The sequence below is a fragment of the Halichoeres trimaculatus genome, unplaced genomic scaffold (genome assembly GCF_033239565.1).
Source record: "Halichoeres trimaculatus isolate MK-OKI-2021-1 unplaced genomic scaffold, fHalTri1.1 fHalTri1_scaffold_8, whole genome shotgun sequence".
In the NCBI taxonomy this organism is placed as follows: domain Eukaryota; kingdom Metazoa; phylum Chordata; class Actinopteri; order Labriformes; family Labridae; genus Halichoeres; species Halichoeres trimaculatus.
Window position 1 is genome coordinate 31,888,120 of NW_027437186.1, and position 22,101 is coordinate 31,910,220.

Genomic DNA, 22,101 nt, shown 5'->3' on the forward strand with positions numbered 1-22,101 from the left:
TATTTTTGGACCGGGGCTAAATCAGCTTCTTCTCCTTCTACAAAGCACAGCTTTTACTGCACATACACAACTAATATTGTATCTCCAACTAATGGCAACACATTTTGGTTTTTGACAGGGAGAATAATCCATCTTTGCTTGTCTTGTCTGCTGTTTGACTGATTTCTGGTTAAATCTGCAAATTTTGAATCAGTGCAATGATCTAAGTTCATACACCACATTTAAAATTACAAATACAGTTGTTTATTAGTATTCAAATCCTGACAGCAACAGTTCCCCTCAACAAAAAAGCCACCAGATAAAACACATAAACCAGCACAGAAACAGTCAAAAAGAAATGAAACACAGTCCTGTACATCAGAAAATCAAGATAACATGCCAGATGACAAACAGTGCCCTACACGGTGCTTTACACCTGCGCAGTGGGATTAAAGGTTCTCCTAATGTGATCACTTTGGTTCCCCTCCCTCGGCCTGATCTCTTTAGTCAGTTCAAGTGTCATGAAATCTCTTGTAAGGAGCTTGGTTGGATCCCAAATAAAAACAGTCTTACTTGCCGGGATCTGAATGTCTTCTTTCCCGACAAGGGATCAGAGGTGAGGAACTTTAAGCCACTAGTGTGTCAACAAATCAGTGAAAAAGTGGGAATTACTGTTTACAAAAATGAGCCAGGAATCACAGATTTGATTCAGAAACACAAGAGGAGAAGACAAAAGTTAAAAACATTCTGAATAAGGATGCACATGACGGTCTTTGAACATATTTACACAAAAAGAATGAAGTAATTAGCCGATTCATTGTGTTACATCTTTCAAACACAGACTCATGCACACACGCACACACACACCAAGCGTTCATTTATAACTTTCAGTCAACAAAACAAACCCACCTCAAGGTCTGTTTAGCAGTTTGTGAAGATTTTGATCACATGATCTTTCATCTCTGAAAACCTGAACCAACATCATCACGAAAACTGCGTCTGCTCCTGTTCCAGGACTAAACCCTGCAAAGCGGACCCTGAGGTGCGCTCGTTTTGTGTTACTGATGGTTCTGCATCCTCTTCTGCTCCAGTCTCATCTTGAGCTCTGACACCAGAGCATTGTTCACAGTGTCCCGCCTCGTCACCGGCCTCTTTTTAGGTTTTAACGCCACAGCTGCTGAGACGGTGGGCACCACCCACTGCCTCTCACCGGGGTAGCAGGGTGGTGGAGGAGGGGGCAGTGATGGGGCGCAGGGTGGCGGAGGCGGGGTCCAGTGTCTGACAACAGGGCTGACGTTGTTGTTGTAGTTGGCGTTCTCTACGACGACCTCTGGCGCATGCTCCACTTCTTCCACTTTGAATTTCTGCCCTGAGTTTTCTGGTTTCTTGAACGGGTTTTTGAAGTTCCACACCTGCTGGTTTCGCTGTCTCCTCCTGACACGCCGGTTGGGAAGGATCCGGTTGGACTTTTTGTTGCGCATGAACGTTGCGGTGGAGATGATGACTGTGACTATGACCATGAGACTAATGACACCAGCGAGAATGCCTACGATCTGCAAGGGCTTGTTTCTACTCTGCATCAAAAATGATCCCAAAGGCCCCCCACTGAGTTGGGTCTGTAAAAGAGCACAGGGAGAATATAAATCCATGGGGCTGTAGGCAAAGTCTTGCAGACAATATTAAATGTTGTTGTTGTTGGTGTGTGTGTGTGGAGGTTATGCATTTATTCATCATTCAGCCAGAGGTATTGTACAAAATCAAGAAATAGCTCTTTCCGTTAATAATTAGAAAAAAGTCCTGATAGTTTGAGTTCCTGGTTGATGTCTTAAACATAACACATGCTAAAAATTATACATCTACTTGAATTCAACGCTCTCAAGGCAAGGTCAGAGAGGATGGCAAGAAAATCAAAGCTGAGAACAGTGTCAGAGAAAGAAACTGTGAAATTTCAAAACCAGTGTGTTTTTCTTGTCCTGTGAGTGTAAGAATTCACTTCAAACCCTCAGGGAAAATGAGTCATGTTAGTTTATATTGTGCTCCTGTACTCTTTTACAGACACACCCTTGTTTTAATACATTTCTAAGTGAAATAGTGAGCTCTAATAATTGGTACAACAAGGGAACACCAACACTTTCTCTGTGCTGATGACCTCAAGGCAAACTTCATTTATGGCGCAGGCCTCCTGATAATCTTTCTGATCTTGCCCTGAGACTGAACGCGGGACTTTTTCACAGACGACCAGTAAATAAGAGTGGAAATGAAGACTGTCAACGAAACGGCCAAGATGACAAGAGTCAAACAAATCCCAAACACAGACTCTGGGTGTTTCCTGAGGTCCAAGAAGTATGAGAAAAATCTGGATTTGATCTGAAAACATGACAGTTGGATTTGAGTGAGATTCAGATTTCTAGGGCAACACTTTTTCTGCTACCTAGCTACAATACAGCAAGAATAAACAACAAAATGGAGTCATCAGTGTGTCTGTTTATCACTGGGTCAAGGGAGGATACTATAACTTCAACTCGTGCCGCATGTATTCTAAGAGGAAGAAAGAAGTCTTCTAGTTTTAACAGAGGATCTTTAAAGTCACTATATTTTAGATCTAATGCTTGTGGTTGCTACTACGGCTCATTTCCCCTTTAACTAGAAATCATGCAGAGATAGTTATGACCTCCTGACAAAGATTGAAATGACACTGTTTCCATCCACTCTGTTCATACTCACAGCCTCAGTGATGTCGATCTTGACGACCGCAGTGGTGCTGAAGGACGGCTGGCCCCGGTCTCGTGCCTGAACCACCAGAGACCAGGTCAAGTCGCTCTTTTTAGTGATGTTCTTAATGATGGCCATGGACTTGATGTAGGACTTGAGCATGATCTCTCCCGTGTCAGCGTTGATGTCAAAGATGTTGTTGTCTGGATCGGCTTTCATGATGGCGTACTGGATGACGTTGTTGGGAACTTCTGCGTCATCGTCTACGGCCTGTTGGAGTAGATGCATGTAATTGAAAAGTTGACTATCAAGTCATTTTCCCCAAGTCTTGTTTTATTTCTCTAATTTTAAACCAATGATGAGTACCTCTATTTTCACTGGTGCTCCAATCACCATCGTCGTCTCGAGGAAGTTCTCGTTAAAAGCAGGTGGATGGTCGTTCAGGTCTAACACGGTCACAAAGACCTCAGCCAGGCTGTACTTCCCCTCTGAGTCCTCCGCCTTCACATAGAAGTTATATTTGGCCCTCACTTCGGCGTCCAAGCTCGCCCACGGCTGGGTGTAGATGATCCCAGTTGTTGGCTGGATCAGGAACCTGTGAAAGAATGAGGCAGTTAAACAAATGTAATCAGTGTAAGTCATGACTAATGCACAACAGCATGATTTTTTCATATCAATTAAGATATTTTATTCTGGTGATGAAATTAAAGAAAACTTCAGTTTCTTCTTGGTCTTAGACATGAAAGAGAGAGGAGGCTATTGTGCTCTTTTTTCATACTTTAGCCCATCCCTTTGGTGCCCCTCTGTAGCTTCACATGATTCACAGCTGAAAAAGAAGATTATATTTCCTCACATTAGTATTTTAGAAAACCCCAATTTCAGCTGCTGTCTCTTTAAGGCTCTATGCTCCACAAACCCCCTTTCCTCTGATTGGCCAGCCCTCTAGAGATCTGTCAGGGGCAGAGGTATAGGCAGACCTTGGTGTTTAAGGGTCGGCCCCTTCAGTGTGTTATGAACCAGTCCTTATGTGATGACCTCATCATTTCAGCAAGTCTCATGTAGATCTCATGGAGATCTTGTGCTATTTTTTATTTTTTATTTTTTATTTTTCAACAAAGCATTTTCAGTACCTTACAGATATTTCAGGGACTTTCACAGCATATGAATATGTCTGAACACCCAGCATCAGTCTTTATACTCATGTGTTAAATATAGTAAAGCCAAATACCCCCTCTTTAAGGTTTGGGGAAAAAACTTTTTGGAGCTGTACAAACAGAAAATAAGATGGGTCCGTTTTTAAATGGTTAAACAAATAACTAGAAAAGCACTCAGAGAGCGCAGACCTCCGCCAAGCATACTGTGATTGTCACGCAACCCTTTAGTCCTACTTTAATGTTATACTCCCTTTCAGCAGACTGTCTGCTACAATTTGGTGTTAGTTGCAGGTTTGCACGATAATTTGTTACCTGACAGTGTTGAAAATGATGATGACCCAGTACATATTTCATTTTCCAGGTCTTAGTATCCAGAATATTTCCAGGATCTGGATCGTACTTTTACATCTGTCAGAAATTATGGTGACCTTGTCTTGTACTGTTTTGCAAAGCAATCCGACCATTTATCGTGGATTTATATACACATATGGTGAAAACAGCCCTATCTCATAATGATAAAGAATCCTTTAAAAAAAATCCTGGATCCAGACAGTGATCAGGATCAGAATTGAATCAGTTCTTCCTTCCATTTCCTGAAAATTTCATTCAGATCTGTTTGTTACTTTTTGATTTATGTTGTTCACAGACAAATAGACAAACAAATAAGAGATGATTCCACCAACGAATCATGGAGCTACAGCTTTGAAGTCTTAGCATAGCTCGTCATAAAACCTGTATTTACAGCAACTTTCCTAAATGTCCTCAGAGTTAAAATCCACAGCCATCAAACCTACCGCTACATTATGAAAAGAGGAGTCACAGAGAGTTGATGTGTTAGCAGACAGCAGCTGGTGCAGAGTCTGGTCTCAATAGAGAGGTTGTAAACAACATGTGCTGCACAACTCTGCACAGATGTAGCACTCAGGGTGCACGGATTAACGGCTGTTTGTCAAAAGTAGTTACAGCGCTGAACACCTGAATCTGCAAAGTGTCGTTTTCATATGAAACAAACAACAAATCAGACAAGTTAATGATTATAATACCTGGGACAGGTTTATAACTTCACAGTTTCCCTCTTTATACTAGGCTAGTTAGCTTCTGTCTCCTAAACTATGCAGCATTAACATATTAAAGGGTTGATTTTTTCATCTAATACTCAAAGTAATGTTGAACTGTTCCCTTTCAGTGTCTCAAACTGATCCCTGTTCAACTAAAGACCGGCCTGTCACAGAGCAGTGTGGTCTTATATAAATCTCACTGTCTGAATAGTGTAGTTACTCTGCACTGACTTTGTCACAGAGGTAGTCAGAAGCAAAGAGCAGTCTATTTTCTCCCCCAATCCTATTAGAGGATTAGAGGAAAGACAGAGGGTGAGCAGGCGAAGATCAGAGCCTGTGAGAGACGGCTCCTCTGATCAACTCTAAAAGGTGTGCTCCAAAAAGAGCCTTAAGTCTAAGTAATCTAAGATGTGCCATGTTTTTGCAGCAGAAGTATGAAATGTGTTGTTTTATTTAAAGTGATTTTTTTAGGAGCAATCTGTGCTGAAACTGTTTCCAAATGCTTCAAACCTAACAAGTGCTCGCTCCAAATCTCCCTCCTCTGCTTATTTTGGAAATCCTCCCCCTGCACAGCACGTGACCTCACATATCTCCTCTAATTCATCACCACAGAGCTCAAAATCTGGACTGAGAGGTCCAAAAATATTTTGTTTTTTAGATTCATTTCATTGCACACAGCAGGAGGTTTTTTAAGAAGAGGTCTGAGATGTTAAGAAGTGCTTCTCCTAACGTACACTGGTGAACTCACAACCAAGTTCATGTTTTCTTTACTTCACTGATGGGTTTTGGTTGGTAAAGCATGCAGATAGAGATGTCATAAGAGGAAGAAAAACATTTACAGTGTTAATTATTTTAGTTTTGAGAAGTTTCAGGTGCTGACTGTATCCCTGAGGCTCTTTCTGTCAGGATGTAAGGAAAATGCAAACCGTGGCTGCACTGCGTGTTATCATAGCTCTGAGAGAGTGGTAACTCTTGAGCCTTTTTCTCAGAGGTTAGACTTCGGCTGGAAATGTAATAAAAATCGAGCTGAGAGAAAATACCAGCAAATCCTCTGAGGGACTACAGGGCTTAGGTGCAATAAACAGAACCGAGTTCAAAAATGAAAAACAAGTCTGCTGTCAGATTTCAGGCAGATGTGCTCCTCTGATTGTGACTCACAGAGGTACAATTAAAGTGTCAAAATCAGGAGAAGAAACAAAGTTTGTCAGGAAATTACTCCCAGTCACAGCCTTTTGTGTTTCTGTCAAGTTTTTTTTCCTTTTGATTCTGATGCTCAGCTTCTAAGGATTTATGTTTATTTGGGACAGACATTTTTTTCTGGCTTAGTTGCTTCTACGTTTTTCAATTTCCTCTAAAAATGCAACTTCACTCTGCTGCAATCTCGGCACAAGAACCAAAGAGCGGACAGGAGGGAGGACTTAAAATCAATGTTTGGGTGGAGTTCGTGACATCTTTCTTTTTTTGAAGAAAGAATTTAATTACATCTTACATGACTCAAAGATAACTTTGTTTAAGCATTGATGGTTAAATATTGACTATGTGGGAGCATATCTGGGTTGAAATATTTGATCAGGATATCTGGATAGAGTGAGGATGAGAGGAAACTTTCAGATCAAGTTACATCTAATACTCACAAATCAGCTCCAGAGCCATAGATGGAGTACTGGACTTCGCCCCAAGGCCCTGAGTCTGGGTCTGATGCCTGTAGGAAAGCAGAAGAAGACACAAAGGAAAGAAATTGTAAAGACAGTAAACATGTTTAGGGTTTAGTTGATGCATGATTTACGTTGTTTATGCAAAACTTTCAGAGCAGTCGGAGGAATCTTCAAGTCTTCTTTAAGAGTGGGAGCAAAAAGGAGCTTATTATTTTTATTTCATCTGACTTCATTTTTACTTCCTACTCCTGACAACCCTCAAAATGCTGGCGCTGAATTAGTTTGTGTCTCTTTTCACTGCCCACATTACGCCGACATGTGTGCCTGCACGGACTGAGAGGTGAACTGAGTGAATCGATGCCGCGTTGAAACATGATGTTACAGAGGTCAGCTAAAAAAAGACTGATTTCTGATGTCATAGCAACATCATCACAGGCATCGGCTAATCTGTCTGTGTGTCAGTCTGTCTGTTAGGCTGCTGGGGGGCCTGTTGCCTGTCTCCTTGTGTCCAAGGTCACTTGTCGGCTGCTCTTTCATCTGATTGAAATTGCCTGGGATCAAGGAAACAAGCCTCTGTGGTGTTCATGTGGGCGCAGGATTTATTAGCAAGACTCGTCTGCGAGGCTAAAACATCTATCTATCTATCTATCTATCTATCTATCTATCTATCTATCTATCTATCTATCTATCTATCTATCTATCTATCTATCTTTCTATCTATCTATCTATCTATCTATCTATCTATCTATCTTTCTATCTATCTATCTATCTATCTATCTATCTATCTATCTATCTATCTATCTATCTATCTATCTATCTATCTATCTATCTATCTATCTATCTATCTTCTCTCTGCACGTCTTTCTCTGCTGCAGCTGCATGTGCAGCAAAGCATTAGGGGGAAAAAAAATCTGGGAATTTTCTGTTACACAACAAAATGAAAGTGATAGCCATCTGGCAGCTTACCTCGCCTAGCTTTTATCTACATCTTTTACCATATTATCCCAACCCCCACTGCCTAAAAAGACTACATTTAGGGAATTAAAGGCCCTTTTGGGCATTTTGTTCAAATCAGACTGACGTCTGTGGTGATGGCGTGTATTTTTAGACGGGATGAGGACTCACTCACAATAACTGATACCACGTTGGAGCCGCCGGGTGAGTTTTCTGGAATTCTGGCGATGTAGTAATCCGAGGAGAATTTGGGAGCGTTGTCATTGGTGTCCAGGAGATGAATGACGATGTCAGCCGTGGCGCTGAATCTCTCAGGTGTGTCAACCTCAACTGCAAGCAGCTGAGGAAGAGAATAAAAAGTGAATAAAAGAGAGCTGTGAGTAACAGCCACAGGCGTCACTGACTGGGAAACCTTCATGTCCGAGATTTTTTATCCCATTTTAAAAAGCTGCAGTAAAGATAAGCTATGTAAATTGTTGTATTATTCTCACTGCCAATGGAACAAGAGAAAAGTTTCTTGTATTAAGACATTATTCTCGTTTCAGACCTCATTTTTGCCTTAAAATAACTTAAAACAAGTTATTTTTGGACTGATAAGTTGATTGTGACTCACATTACAGATGCTATGAGGAGGATCTGTTTTAATTGCACTCCCTCGCCACCTTGTGGCCTGAAATCTCCTCACACTGTTGTAAATCACTTTTAGTGAGGCGTGTGTTTGTTTTGGAATTAAATGGAAATCAGATCAAAACAAATTTTCTTTGTCCAAGACAACTTTTTACTGGATAAAACACGCCGAGGTAAGGTATTTATCAGTACAGTTACGTAGGGCTACAGTATGAAACGTGACATCAAGCCGGCTATGTGTTAGCGACACCCGCAGCCTGGTGCTCTGACGTATCTGTAGGCTAATGTGACAACAAGTAAACACTGTCAGTTCATATGTAGTTTAGCAGCCGTCTGTATTTAGTGCAACTGTCAGCCTGGTGCTCTAATAAATGTCTGTAATGTGTAACGCTAGTAAATCCTGGTTAGCTATGTTCTGCCAGTCATCCACCAAGCAGAGCTAACGCTAATTAGCCTTCAGCTCGAGCTGTATCACTCTCCTGTTAATCTTTCTTCTGCTCTTCTGTCCTTTTTCTGTCTGCCAGTTAAGCTCCTGTGTCCACCATCACTACAAAATTAATCACAGAAATGGTTTTTAGCAGAGAAAAACACAGATCTCTGTGTTTTATCTCTTCTCTCTACTAAACTTCGTCAGCTGGCCTGGTGTTGTCATAGAGACCTAGACGTGCCGCAAATGAATCCGGTCCTGGAAGCTAAGAAGTAGCAATTTAAGATGACCTGTAACCAACAATATTGGCGCTGATAATCTCATTTCAAAGTGAGGACTACGATCAGGCATATATCTAGAAGAGAGACTTTTTCAAGATCACTTAAAACTCCTCACAGCCCCTTTAAGTCTAAAAAGACATTTTCTATTGAGAATAAGACAAAAACATTTGATAAGATTTCAGTTTTTTGCAGTGTGTGGTGCAAACATTGTGCCATAAGTTAACCTTGTATGTGAGGAACTGGTGTTTCTCGTAGTCCATGGCTGCTGAATCTTCCACTAAGATTGTGACTTGAGCCTCGTTGAGCACAGTCTGAGGGACGACTCGCAGCATCCTTCCTGGTCCGATCAATCTCAGATTGAATTTAGCGTTAGCTCCCTGTAAGAGCAAAACACAATTCATCACGTTAATCAGAGCTTCTCATTAAAGCAGAGTAAAGAATGGAGTAATGATATGCATGCATGGACCTATTTATAGTCATCTGCATTTGTCATAACACACGCACATGTAGGATAATCCATGAGAAATATGAGAAATATAGTCCCTTCAATCAAAATAAAAGCTTTGTATGTTTCCATTATTACAGTAATGTTTGAGATATCAATAAGATATCAGTGGCAGCAGAAATATTCTCAGTGAAACATGTCGCTGGGTTAGATGAGCACGCTGATGCTGTAACAGTATTATCAGAGAACACATTTGGTGAACATGAGCCATTTGGACGAGGCTGAAACAAGAAGCTGGAAACAGACAGAGAGACTTGCATAAGCTGACAAATGGCATAGTTATGGAGGACCTTTTAATTTGTTTGGGCTTTTGCAATTTGAAAAGGATTGTGTGTAATAATGGCAGGCTTAGAGTCATTCATAGACAGAGTGGCAGACAGCAGACTGGAGAGAAACAACTTTGGGACAATGACAGTTGAATTAATTAGTGTTTTTGTATTCTAACGTTGTAAGTGATGATAACTTTATTGCATAATACTTCATCTGTCCTTGTTAACAACAGCAGCAGTGAAAAGAATGTTTATATACTAGAAATTATCTTTTTTGTTTTTTTCAGAATATAATAAATTTCCTGCTCACCTGATCAGAGTCATTGACAGTGATTCTCAGCCCCCGCAGGATCTCTCCCTCTGGTGGATGTTCGTACATGGTTAACTCAAAAATATTCTGGGGGCCCTTTTCTCCGTAGAAAGTGGGAGGATTATTGTTCAGGTCCACCACACGGATCACCACTGTTGTCACCTCAGAGTCCAAGAGTCTGCCTTCAGGACTCACCTCTGACGCCTGGACAAAGGGGGAGTTCAGAAAAACGTTCAGTTTATCACTTCGTTACCTGTAAATGAGTTTCAGCTTCATCAGATCTGAAGCATTTTGTCATTTTCAACCCAAAACAAGTTCAAACAGAAACTGTAGTGTTGTCTTTAAAAGAAATTAAACTTTATTTTTTAATTATCACTCTACTTTTCGGCACACTTACCTTTACTTTGATGTTAAATATTTCTCTCTTCAGGAAAATGGGCATACTCAGCAGCCTGATCAAACCACTGGTTTTATTGATGCTGAAAACACCATCGTCACCTGCAACAGACACACTGATGAGCCCTTTGGAGTCGATTAAAAATCCTTATTTTCTCTTTTGACCTAATGCTTACCATCTTCAAAGGAATACTGGATAGGATTTGGGTTTCCAACATCACCATCTCTGGCTTCAACCATGAATATATCTGACCCCTGTGTGGAGGAGGAGGAAAAATAAATACTTGACTGTTCTGCTCAAAAGAGTTTTTTCTTTTATGATGTAATACTTATTTATTCAGGTGAATGTTAAGATTTGAGTAGGGTAGTATAAGTAGTTTTGTACGTAAACATCTAAAAAAAAAAAGAAGCCACGTATGGCTTATAAACAGCTTCCATAGACACTGCATAATAGTTGCTGAACGAGCCTTCAAAGACACGTGAAATGTCAATGTCAAATGTCATTTTGTTAATTTGTTTTCTGTCAGATGAAAGTCAAAGCATGCTGTCTTCCTGCCTTGACCTGCTGCCGCAGTGACATTCTGTGTCTGAGGAGATAACGTGACTTTTATGTGCTATAAGTAAAAACTTTGATGAAGGCGTCAGAGGTAAATGTCAGTAATGAAAGCTGAGTGAGGTGAGATATGGACGTCTTGTTTTCGGATCATTTGATGGTTCTTGTTTGTACTATTGTTAAATCAGTAAGAATTTAATTCACAAAAGCTGACCCCTATTCCTCCTCATATCAATGTGACAACTTATAAAACCAACTTAAGGTTTTGTGCTAACACAACCATTATTTTTGCCATTGTAGTGTGCAGTAAAAGCAGTATTTAATTGTCATACTCACCGGCACTGAGACTTCATAAACGTAGCCAAAGTATGGCGTCCCAATAAAAGATGGCGGCGTGTCCTGTACATCAATCACATTGATGGTCAGGGTCGCAGAGGAGGACAAAAACTGCTCCTTGCCGTTGAAATTACCTCCACCATCCTAGAATTAAAGATATTTCAAATTCACATTTTGAAACTTTTCAGTGTTGGTGTTTGTTACAATAGTCTTGTTAAGTTTTAGCAATATATTAATTTTGTCATTTTTAATCTTTAAAGTAATGGACTGTGCACATATCAAAAATGTTCTCATTTAAAAATAAGAATCCACTTTCCACGGACTGACTTTTTATCTCATTGTTTTTTAAGTGCACTTCAAAGTTTTTTCCTACACAACAAATACATGTTTATTGTCTGTGTTTGATACATGTTCAATTATCAAGACAGCCCAAACATCTTGAGTAAATATCACTTCCAGCTGAAACGTCTTACCAAACATTTTTATGTCTTCTTGAAACAAGTTTTATTTATATTCACATTAACTATCCATGCTCGTGTTCTCTGTCTTTTATTGGCCCCATGTGCTGACATAATTAGAGTTCTAAAACATCCATAAATTCACTCTAATTTTGAGTATATTCACTTTTTACCAACAGAAATACAAACTAGTTTTACTATCCTTTTGAGACCCGTACTTTTGTCTGGTGTGCATCTTTTATTTCTCTTTGCTTTCTGGGACAAGTAAGACCTAATAAGTATAATGTCTAAACTTGGTTGGTAATTTATGTTATGAGTTATGAGCGTTATTGTACTTAATTATGCTGTTGTTTTCACTGAAATGGGTGTAATGTTGTGATTTCCCCAAATGATGACGTGGGTAGTGTCCCCAAATGTGGCTAATAGGTCAAAGTTTTAACTAATGAGGTATTCTGGGTCTGGGAGGCAGAAATATGAAATCCACATATGTGGACACAAGACGCTAAACCCATTACCTTTGAAATGATGGTAACAAAGTGTGTCTTTGTTTTTTCATAGTCCAACATTTCCCCCGATTTTATACGAAGGACGCCGCTGTGTCTGTCGATTGTGAACAAAGTGGACAGCGGATTCTGTAACAGAGCAGGACATAAGCAGGGTTTTAAAAGAGACACATAAGGTCACACGAGCAAAGTCACTGAACCACATCATGAAGAGTGGTCCCATAGCATTAAAACACACAGTGGCCACTTCGATTTGCCACCTCTTTGCCCATCTGGATGTAAAGAGCCCATATGCTGAAGGAAAGGGCAGGCAGGTGAAAGTTGCTGTGTCCAGATGTGAGCAAATCACCCGTCACTGTCGCTCCAGGCCAGCTGTTCCCTGACTCTAATAGTCCAAAGTGCAAACTAACATTCCCTGCCAGGTCCCGCCATCGCAGCCCTCTAAGCCTCCAGTGGAGCCAGACACAAATGTAATTGTGATATAATCCCAATTCTCATAACTACAGCAGCATACCAAGGCACATGCATACATGCACACGTGAGCCAGGACAGTATCACAGATGTTAAATCTATAGCTTATTGCTATTACACGCAACATTTTAAATGAAAAGATGAAGCTGGTGTTTTCAATAAAGTATACTGTATCTGTGTGCACACTGATACCTGGAGGTAATAGGTGACTGAGCCGCCTGAACCTGTGTCTCGATCCACTGCCTCTGCTTTGTAGATGCTGCTACCAGATTCAGTCGTCTGAGCAAAACAGAGGATAAATTCAATTACAACATCTACACTTGAAAAGACTTTGCACCGTAGCATTGCAGATCATGTTTTCATATGGAGGTTCTTGGAGGCTGCATGTTTGTACGCCTTACCTCCAGTACGTCGATGATTGCCGGTAAGTTTTGGAATTCAGGTTTTTCATCGTTTGCATCCATCACAAATATTGTGACTCTTTCCACAACCTATGAACAAGAAGACACTTTCAATCACTTTGTTTACACATTAAAAGGTATTTCAGCATAATGGACTAGCTGTTGCTACCTTGCTCCGTCCATCACTGATGCTGACGAGAACATCAATAGAATCCTGTTTCTGAGCAGATGAAGAAGCAGTTTGTACAAGGACAAAGGATGAAAACCATGTTCATAACATGGACATTTTTTCAGCCGATGATGAGTTTACCTCTCGGTCCAGAGGTTCCACCAAAGTGATGTTTCCGGATACGGGGTCGATAGTGAAGTACTCTTTGGAGCCGGGGTCAAAGGAAAGACCATAGCTCACCTCCTGGCCTTCAGGGTCTGTGCCGTTGAGAGAATAGATCTGTGTACCTGAGGGAAAAAGCTCTACTTTAGATAATTCAGCCAATAAATGAAAAATGCAAAAGTTGACCTCTGAAAAAGATGTCACTTTGTCACTGCCTATTATCAGTTAACCTTGGCTGTCTAAAGACATCTGCAGGATCTTCAGCAAATCATGAAAACATAAACTTTCAAATGGAGCTTCCTGGTTTAAGAATCTTTAATTTTTCGATGTGATCAATTGGTTTTGATCCAACGTCCACTGCAGGGTTTGCATTAGGGGTGTCCCGATCCAATACACTGATAGGTATTGGCGCCTGATTTGGCTATTTTTGGAGGATCAGATAGCATCGGATTTGGTTATGTGATCGGGACTGATCCAGTTTTTGAGTGTTTTCAGCACTTTATGGCTGCTGTAAATCAAACCACGTTGCAAACATGTCCGCTGTGTGGGACTACTTCTCTTTGGAAAGCAATGATAGCAAACAGCGTCTTGCATCATTTGTAAAGTGAGTGTTCCTTGATGAGGTACCATCAGGGCTCACTTTAACACAACAAATATGATTCTTCATTTACAACAGAATCACCCACAAGAATACAGAGAAAGGTATCGGTACTGGATCGGTATCAGCAAAACATATCATGACAAAACAAAGTAGATCAGAAGTTGAAAAATCTGTATCGGGACATCCCTAGTTTGCATTTCTGTATTTGATTCTCTGCCAAGACCTTTAATGAATACATAAAATGTTAGGTAAATAATATGTAAATGTATGTTTCTTTTAAAAATTTTAACTTAAGAATAAAAGAATAAGGTGGCTCCAGATGAAAAAAGGAGCCCAGGAACCAAGATGTTATAAAGTCAAGTAAGTCCTAAATCTTCATTTTCTGGATCTGTAATTTTTTGCCGAACCGGTTTAAACAGTTTCCACCAAAGAAGAAGACGAAGAACTCAAATAACTCTCAGCTCTTGATCATTCTTTATATTCTTAAATGTATATTTTAAAAACATTCACATAAACGTGGTTGTACAAATCATTAGTCAACAGACAAGCCAATCATACTACAAAAAACTGAAATCTTATCAAGTGATTTTGTCTTATTTTAAGAAAGAATTGAATTGAATTGAATTGAATTGAATTGAATTGAATTGAATTGAATTGAATTGAATTGAATTGCTTGTAACAAGTATTAAAAAATCTGCCAATGAAACAAGAAAAAAATGTGCTGGAAATTTGCTTAAAACTGGAATAATGTCTTAACACTAGTAACTTTTCTCTTGTTCCACTGGCAGATTTTCTAACTTTTCATAAGCAATTCAGACCTCATCTCTGTCTTTAAATACCTTGAAATAAAACATTTTTCTGGACTGGTCAGATGAATATGGCTCAGTCATATTAAGTCTAAAAAGACATTTTCTACTGAAAACAAGATGAAAGCACTCAATAAGATTCCAGTTTTTTTCCAGTGCACACACTTAGCAGCAGTTTTTGCAGTAGATTCCCAGACTGACTGTAGTTACAAAGGGACAGCTGCATCAAAATCAGATCCAGCAAACTGTCTTCACTCTCAACAGGTGGGTCCAGCCAATGAGCCGTTTAGCACGCCTACGTACAGATCACAGATCAATCTGTTCTTTTATCAAAGACTAGGACTCTAGACGCTGGCCACCAAAACTAGGTAATGTGCTGATTGATTGCTCCAGCTGCCCCTTTGCTACTTGAGTACTCCAAATGTCTGAAGATGACCTCACCGACAGGCGTGTCCTCAGAGAGGCTGAACAGCGCCAGGTTTCCATTTTGGCTGTACGGACCGTTGTCGTAGAAGTAGGGGGCAAAGTCTGCTTGTGCTGAGAACAGAGAACAAAAAACACAAGTTTCGTGAAGCCATCTTTGAGTAAGACTGTGTTCAGAAACAAGAGAAGCAACAGGCTAACAACATTAGCTTCTGAAGTTTGCTAATGTTAGTTAAACTTCTATAAAAATTCATTTTCTGATTCTAGCATAATTTATAATAATTTTCTTGCAGCAGTCATTGCAGTGGTCACTGCTCTTAGACGTTTAAGTAGTGCTAAGAAAACCCTGCTTTACCATTCTCAGGTCTGATACAAAAATACAAGTGGCAATGAAAGCAAACAACAATTGGCAAAAACTTCAAGCATATTTCACTTAACACAGGACTAGCTTTAGATTCATGGGACATAAACTAAGATGATGAATACAGTGTTCACTACCCCCGCTTTCTCTTTAACTGGGATTAGCTACAGGTAGGTTACGTCAACCTCTTAAGAAAACATGTCTATACATAGAACTGAGATCTCTGGAGGGAGCAACAAATCTCCTTTTAATTGTAAATTAACAGTGATCTATATTCTGCTTTTAGCTTCTGTTTTTTATTTACCTTTGGAACCACGAAACAGTCAAATCTAATGAATTCATACGGACTCACTTATACTAAGAGCAGCTGACCAAATGAAGCAACAGCCTTAATCAACAGAGAAAATAATCTAGCGCTTGATTTTAAAGCTTAGAAAGTCTTCAACCCACAGTTGTGTATCTCTGAAAAGCATTTACAGCCTGACATCAGCAAAGAATCAACAACAAGCAGGGAATAAAGAGGTCAAACTTACCAAAGCAGGCGCCCACAAACACAAACACAAACAGCAGTGGTAAATGTAAAATCTTTACATTCTTCATCCTAAAGAATGAGGTCATGAAAGTGCACCATGAAGACGGCTCCTTCAAGACACCTGAACATGAGACGCAGCTTGAAAGGTGTATGTGTGTGACTGGAGGAGGCTAAAGGCAGATGCTCACATGCTAATCCAATGACACATCTTAAGAGCTAGTCCAGGGCCTCCTCAATCCAAGTGGACTGCTTCAGCCAAGGGCGATGGCACAATGCAGGTCTGCACGTAAAGGATAGGTATACCTGCTGTTCATGCTGTTCAATATTTGCCACATACCACAACTGATAGATAAACATGTAGTTAAGGCTAATGTCTAAACTTATTGTTAAGAAAATGTTGAAACAGAAACTGTAATAATTATAAGAATAAAAACCTTGTTTTTAGGATGTTTGCTACATCTGCAGGGCTCTGCAGGAAACATTTCTGTCATGTGTGCATGAGTTACTATCCTATAGCCACAAGTCAGACTTAGACTTCCTTTATTGTCATTGCACAAATTACACAGCAGTGCATCTGGAAAGAAATGTCATTGCATGGCTTCCCTGAGGGTTGTCAGACAATACATTCAATAAAGACAGCATAAAATGAACAGACATATGGTATATGGAATGAATACAAAGAGCTATAAATACAAATACTTTTGACAGAAATATAAATATTTACATGGGATATTGCACAAAAATAGCAGTAGTCGGCCAAAAAAGCAGCAGTGATTTAAGTTAAAATGAAATACTGAGGTGCTAGATTTAAATAATGATGGGTATTTACAAGGAAATATAGCAGATATTGCACACACTGAGTAATCTGTAAAGAGAGAAAAGAAGGATCTGATTTAATTGCACTCCCTCGCCACCTTGTGGGCTGAAGTCTTCGCACACTGTCGTAAATTACTTTTAGTGAGCCGGGTGTTTGTTTTGGAATTAAATGGAGATCAGATCGAAACAAATTTTCTTTGTTCAAGACAACTTTTAACTGGATACAATGCGCAAGGTAAAGTATTTATCAGTACAGTTATGTAGCACTACAGTTTGAAACGTGACATCAAGCAAACGTTATAGCAGCCGGCAGGTTAGCGGCATCGGCAGCCTGGTGCTCCGATGTATCTGTAAGCTAACATGACAACAAGTAAACACTCTCAGTTTGTAAGTAGTTCAGTAGCCGTATATGTTTAGCACAGCTGACAGCCCGGTGCTCTAAGACATGTCTATAATGTGAAACGTTAGTGAATCCATGTTGGCTATGTCCTGCCAGTCATCTACCAATCAGAGCTAACATAACCTCACTCTTCATTTTATTGATAGACTCTCAAGTTTGAACAGACCACTGCAGAATAACTGCTGACTGTGTTATAGAGTGATACAGCCCGAGCTAAAGGCTAATTAGCATTTAGCTCGGGCTCTATCATCCTCCCGTTTTATCTCTTCTCTCTACTAAACTTCATCAGCCGGCGTGGTGTTGTCATAGAGACCTAGACACCTAGACCAGAACTAGATTGACGTAGGTCAATCTAGTCCTGGTCGACTTGAACTGGAAGCTATGAGGTAGCAATTCAAAATAATCCGTAACCAGCAATATTGGCACTGATAATCTCAGTGTAAAGTCTTGATAAAAATCAGACATATAACTAGAAGGGAGAATTTTTCAAGATCACTTTCAAACTTCTCACAGCCCCTTTAAGTACCCACAAACTAAATGCAAAAGCCTACCATCGGCCTGTTGAAAGCTGGTTTCAGCTGACCCCAGTGGCCACCCCTGGCTCTGCTCCTAAGCACAACATAAAAGTGCTCCTAAGCACAACATAAAAGTGATCCCCTTTGTAGGACTTCAGAAATCAGTTTAAAATAAGGTAAGGTGATGAGTGTTTTAAATGAAGCTTTAACAGTTTTACATCAAATGTTGCGACCACCTCTGCTGTGGATCAAAGCAGAGAGATTTAACTGATGCTGCTATACTGGTGATATGTTTTACAGTGCCATCTGCTATGCACTCCACAACCATCTGTTGCATTAGGCAAAGAAAAAAAAAATCCACTTTTTACTCAATTAATAGGATAATCATAAAACACAGGATAATGTTGATGGCAGTGGTGAATGATCTGATGAGATTAAAACTCCTGTTTGGATGTTATGGGAGAAAATCATGAGGCTGATTTGTGGATTTCTGGCATACACTAAGACAATCTGACACTGATACTTATTTATCACTGACTTAGAAATTCAAGTTATTCTGTCTTTTTCCCTTTGATTCTTTGTATTTAGTCTTTTTGTCTGCAACCACATTGATCAACTGAATATTTTCTGAGAATTATTTTAAGCTGATTTATTGTCCTGTTCAATAATCTAATACGGACTCTTGTAAACAAATGTTATGTAACATTATTCTGGGCCTACATTTTACCAAGAAAAGGGTACAGTCAGTTTTTAAAATATTTTCCTTTACTTGAAAAATATAATTGTGAATGTCCTTGCTCAGATTATTAATGGTTCTAAAAAAAAAAATAAACATAAAATTTTGAGTTGAAATTATAAAAACTTTGATGTTTTTTTTAACTAATGTGTGGGTTCAAATCAGAACAGATGAAAGCCAAACAAAGCCCGAATAAATCACTTCAATGATTTTGCTGCTCCTACAGAAACAGAATTAATAAGTTGAGTATAAAAATGAAACAATTGTACAGTGCCTATATGCAGCTTTAAAGTATGTTGCATGCAAAAAGGATTTACATACATGCGTAAACCTTTTACAGTCCATTCTCCTACAGAAAATAAATCTACTTTATAATCTGGGGGCACTGCAGTATACACACAACAGACACAATACACACACACATATGCGTTAAACAGTATGGAGCAAGATTTGCATGCTTCTTGAAGTGTGCTTTCAAAAAAATAGATCGACAACATTCATGTTTAGGAACATCGGAACATATTTTCAGATCAGTGACCTCCTGTAGCTGACAAATTCCCGTAATGCACAGCGAGGCCTTCAAGATTCAAAACCTACTGTATCGAGACAGAAAAAAACACGCTGCCCCTCAGTAGCAGGACATGCACAACTTTCCCCTGATGCTCACACAGTGTATCCACTCACAAAGATCACCTGTCGGGTGACTTGTGTGTGTTGATGGTTGAGGCTGAGGCCTTAGCTTTAATTCTCATAGTCCTGGCAGATGGCAGGTCTAAAGATTAACCCACTGTGCTCTAATCTCTCTTCATCTTGTAATGCACAGAGCCTGTCTGTGGTCACACGGGCTCCATCAGACATGAACGTAAAGCAAAATTAGCACACATTATGTTGCAACCAGCAGTCATAAAAACAACACGTGCATATAGTATGCAACACTGCAAGAGCTAACACATGGCCCATGCACAGGGAATATGACCGCTGTGTAAGATATCCATACCTTTGCACGTCAGTGTATAGTTTTACTCTTAAAAACCTATCACTGCAGCTCACACATGCAAGTGTCTGTGCAATGATCAGTGTAAAAAATCATCATCATACGGATTTAAAAGCTCACTGCTCATCTGTAGTCATCTTCTTAGTTTCTAATCCCGTGCCTTCAATCACAGTGCCACATGCTGACCTCTTTGTTTCTGCAGAGAACAGAGCCATTAGTCTGCCTACAGGGAAATTTCAGGGAAATGTTCATCACTTCAGCCTGCTGATTCTGCATGTGCATCATTTGCTTGGATTAAAGTTATCAATAGACGGGGCTGTGAACCCTGCATCCAAATAAGCTCAGACTACACCAGAATACTTTTCCAGACAGCCATTGATGTGAGTGTACAATGTCTGGGGTCATGTTGTGCATTGTGGCTTATGACAGTGATGGTCTACCTACTGTACAAAAGGAAGTCACTCACTGGGGGTTTGGCATGGACACAAACAAAATTCCAGGTATTACTGCAGCGGATGATGACCGTAGCAGACACTAATATACTTCCTTTCCGCTACATTATAAATCCAAAAAGGATTAGAGGTCACCTTCCTCTGGGACCAAAGCACATCAGGCGGGCTCTGCAACAATATCAGCCGGTTCAAACTGCAGGTCAGTTGTCTGCAACTGGCTGCTGGTATATCCTGGAATCAAATCCAGACATGACCAACCAGCATTTAGACACTATTCTACAGATTTTTAAAAGAATCTTGTATTTTAAGAAAAACTTTTTAAATTAAAGCTATTAAGACTAAAGTATTTGAGTCAATCATTTTATTCTGCCAGTTTTTTAATATTCTTCCAGCTACTTTTATGTTGATCTCTGAGAACAACAACCCCTCTTTTTAAATTATTTTGTAAGTTATTGGTTTGAAATGCCATTTCTTGTTTTCTATGTGAGACGAGTCATGTGTCACACCCTAAGAGAAAAAGAAAAATGGTTTGACCCCTTTAGCTTGGCATAATTCAGGCACTCCAATGTTATCTCCAGCAACATCTAGGTTTATGAGTGTGATTACGTTATTGGATTTGAGTGGAGTGCACGTTTTTGGACATTTATCAAGACATGATGTCAACTGAGAAATCTGCAAGTAGATTTAATTTGGCTCCAGTCCTGAGCGTGTCTCTGAAACGTGCATGTCTGTAAAATGATCAAATGAATATGTTGACTTCCAAACAACATCAAAAAAAGTTTGGGATTACAAGTACTTGAAACAAAAATGTATCAACAGTTAACATCAAAATTATCAATTCATAATATAAATGGGTATTTATTGACATATGAAGCAGTTTGCATGGTGTGTAACATATAAAGTAATTATGAAATACATGACCATTTGTGAATTAAACAAAATACTCATTTGTAAACCTTTACCCTGCTTTTGAAAAATACAATGCCAATTCAGATAAAAAAAAACAATGGGAGTCACTGGGTCAAAAATAGAAACAGAAACTTGGGGTCATTTGTCATCTACGGTACTTGTGTCACTACGGGATCACTCTGTCTATTTGAGCACCTGTTGTGAAGATACCCAATTCAGCCGTACCATTTTGGATTATTAATAATCTCTAGCATGGTTTGCCAAGGGCAGAGGTTTGCTTTTAGTCCTGGTCCACTCCAAAACTAGGTCATTCCTTTAATCTCTGCATAAAGTATACTGTAGGTTAGCGGCCCTTTCATTTTATGAAGCTCAGGATGCTGGATGAGTGCACATGAATCCAGCAAAGACATCAGAAAGATAGGACCCATCGCTTCAGTACCAGAGGGATCACAATGGAGTGTAATGATCACCTGCAGGTGTTAGTTCAATATGAGCTCTGATACAGTTTTATTAGGAGGCCTGGGCCTCAATGTCACATGAAGCTCTGCGCCTTTCATGATGCACGTTTATAAAACTTAAATGACTGCAAAGTATACATCTAAATAAATAAAGACTAAAGTATCCAAACAGGTACCCACAGGAAAGTCTTGTTTAAAGTCCCATAAATTTACACTTTGACTGCTATTTCAAGGAGCAGGTGCTCCCTGGTTCAGTTCTAATGCTCCATCTTCTTTACAATGCTGCCCCCAAGTGGCTAAAATTGGTGGTAAATATCAAATGTAGAAAAAATAAAGAAAAAAAAATGCTTTTTTGTGTGTGCAGGAAAAGAACAGGTGCTTCTCATAATAACATCGACAATGGTGCTTTGCTACTGGCAGAGTATGCACAATATTTGAATCCTTACAATAATGTAATGTAGTACATTTCAACCACCATTCATCGGCATAATTATTCAAAACACTGATGGTGATCAAGGTCTTAAAGTGGGGATGCTGGCTTCATTAAAAGAAATAAATATCAAGGACTTCGAAGTTATTCAGCAGCTGTTATTTTAATGTTTATGGTGTAAATCTGGGGGGGGGGGGGGGGGGGGCATGAAAAAATTTACTGTACAAGTTTGAAGTTTTGAAAAATCAAGATTACCACATTGCTATAGATCTATGTATAATTTAAAGG

At 39.5% G+C, this 22,101-nt stretch overlaps 1 protein-coding gene across 1 annotated transcript; it reads right to left on the reverse strand.

Moving 5' to 3' along the window:
- Positions 1–281: 281 nt before the first annotated feature.
- Positions 282–16,189, reverse strand: cdhr1a (cadherin-related family member 1a). Its single transcript, XM_074676356.1, has 17 exons — positions 16,105–16,189; positions 15,229–15,324; positions 13,360–13,505; positions 13,219–13,269; positions 13,050–13,139; positions 12,841–12,927; positions 12,190–12,306; positions 11,217–11,360; positions 10,504–10,582; positions 10,329–10,429; positions 9,932–10,135; positions 9,072–9,224; positions 7,688–7,852; positions 6,538–6,605; positions 3,058–3,286; positions 2,704–2,961; positions 282–1,595 (listed from the first exon to the last, which is right to left on the reverse strand). Exons 1-17 carry the CDS (start codon positions 16,187–16,189, stop codon positions 1,038–1,040), a joined length of 2,631 nt encoding a protein of 876 aa, XP_074532457.1. The 3' UTR covers positions 282–1,037.
- Between the last annotated feature and the right edge of the window lie 5,912 nt (positions 16,190–22,101).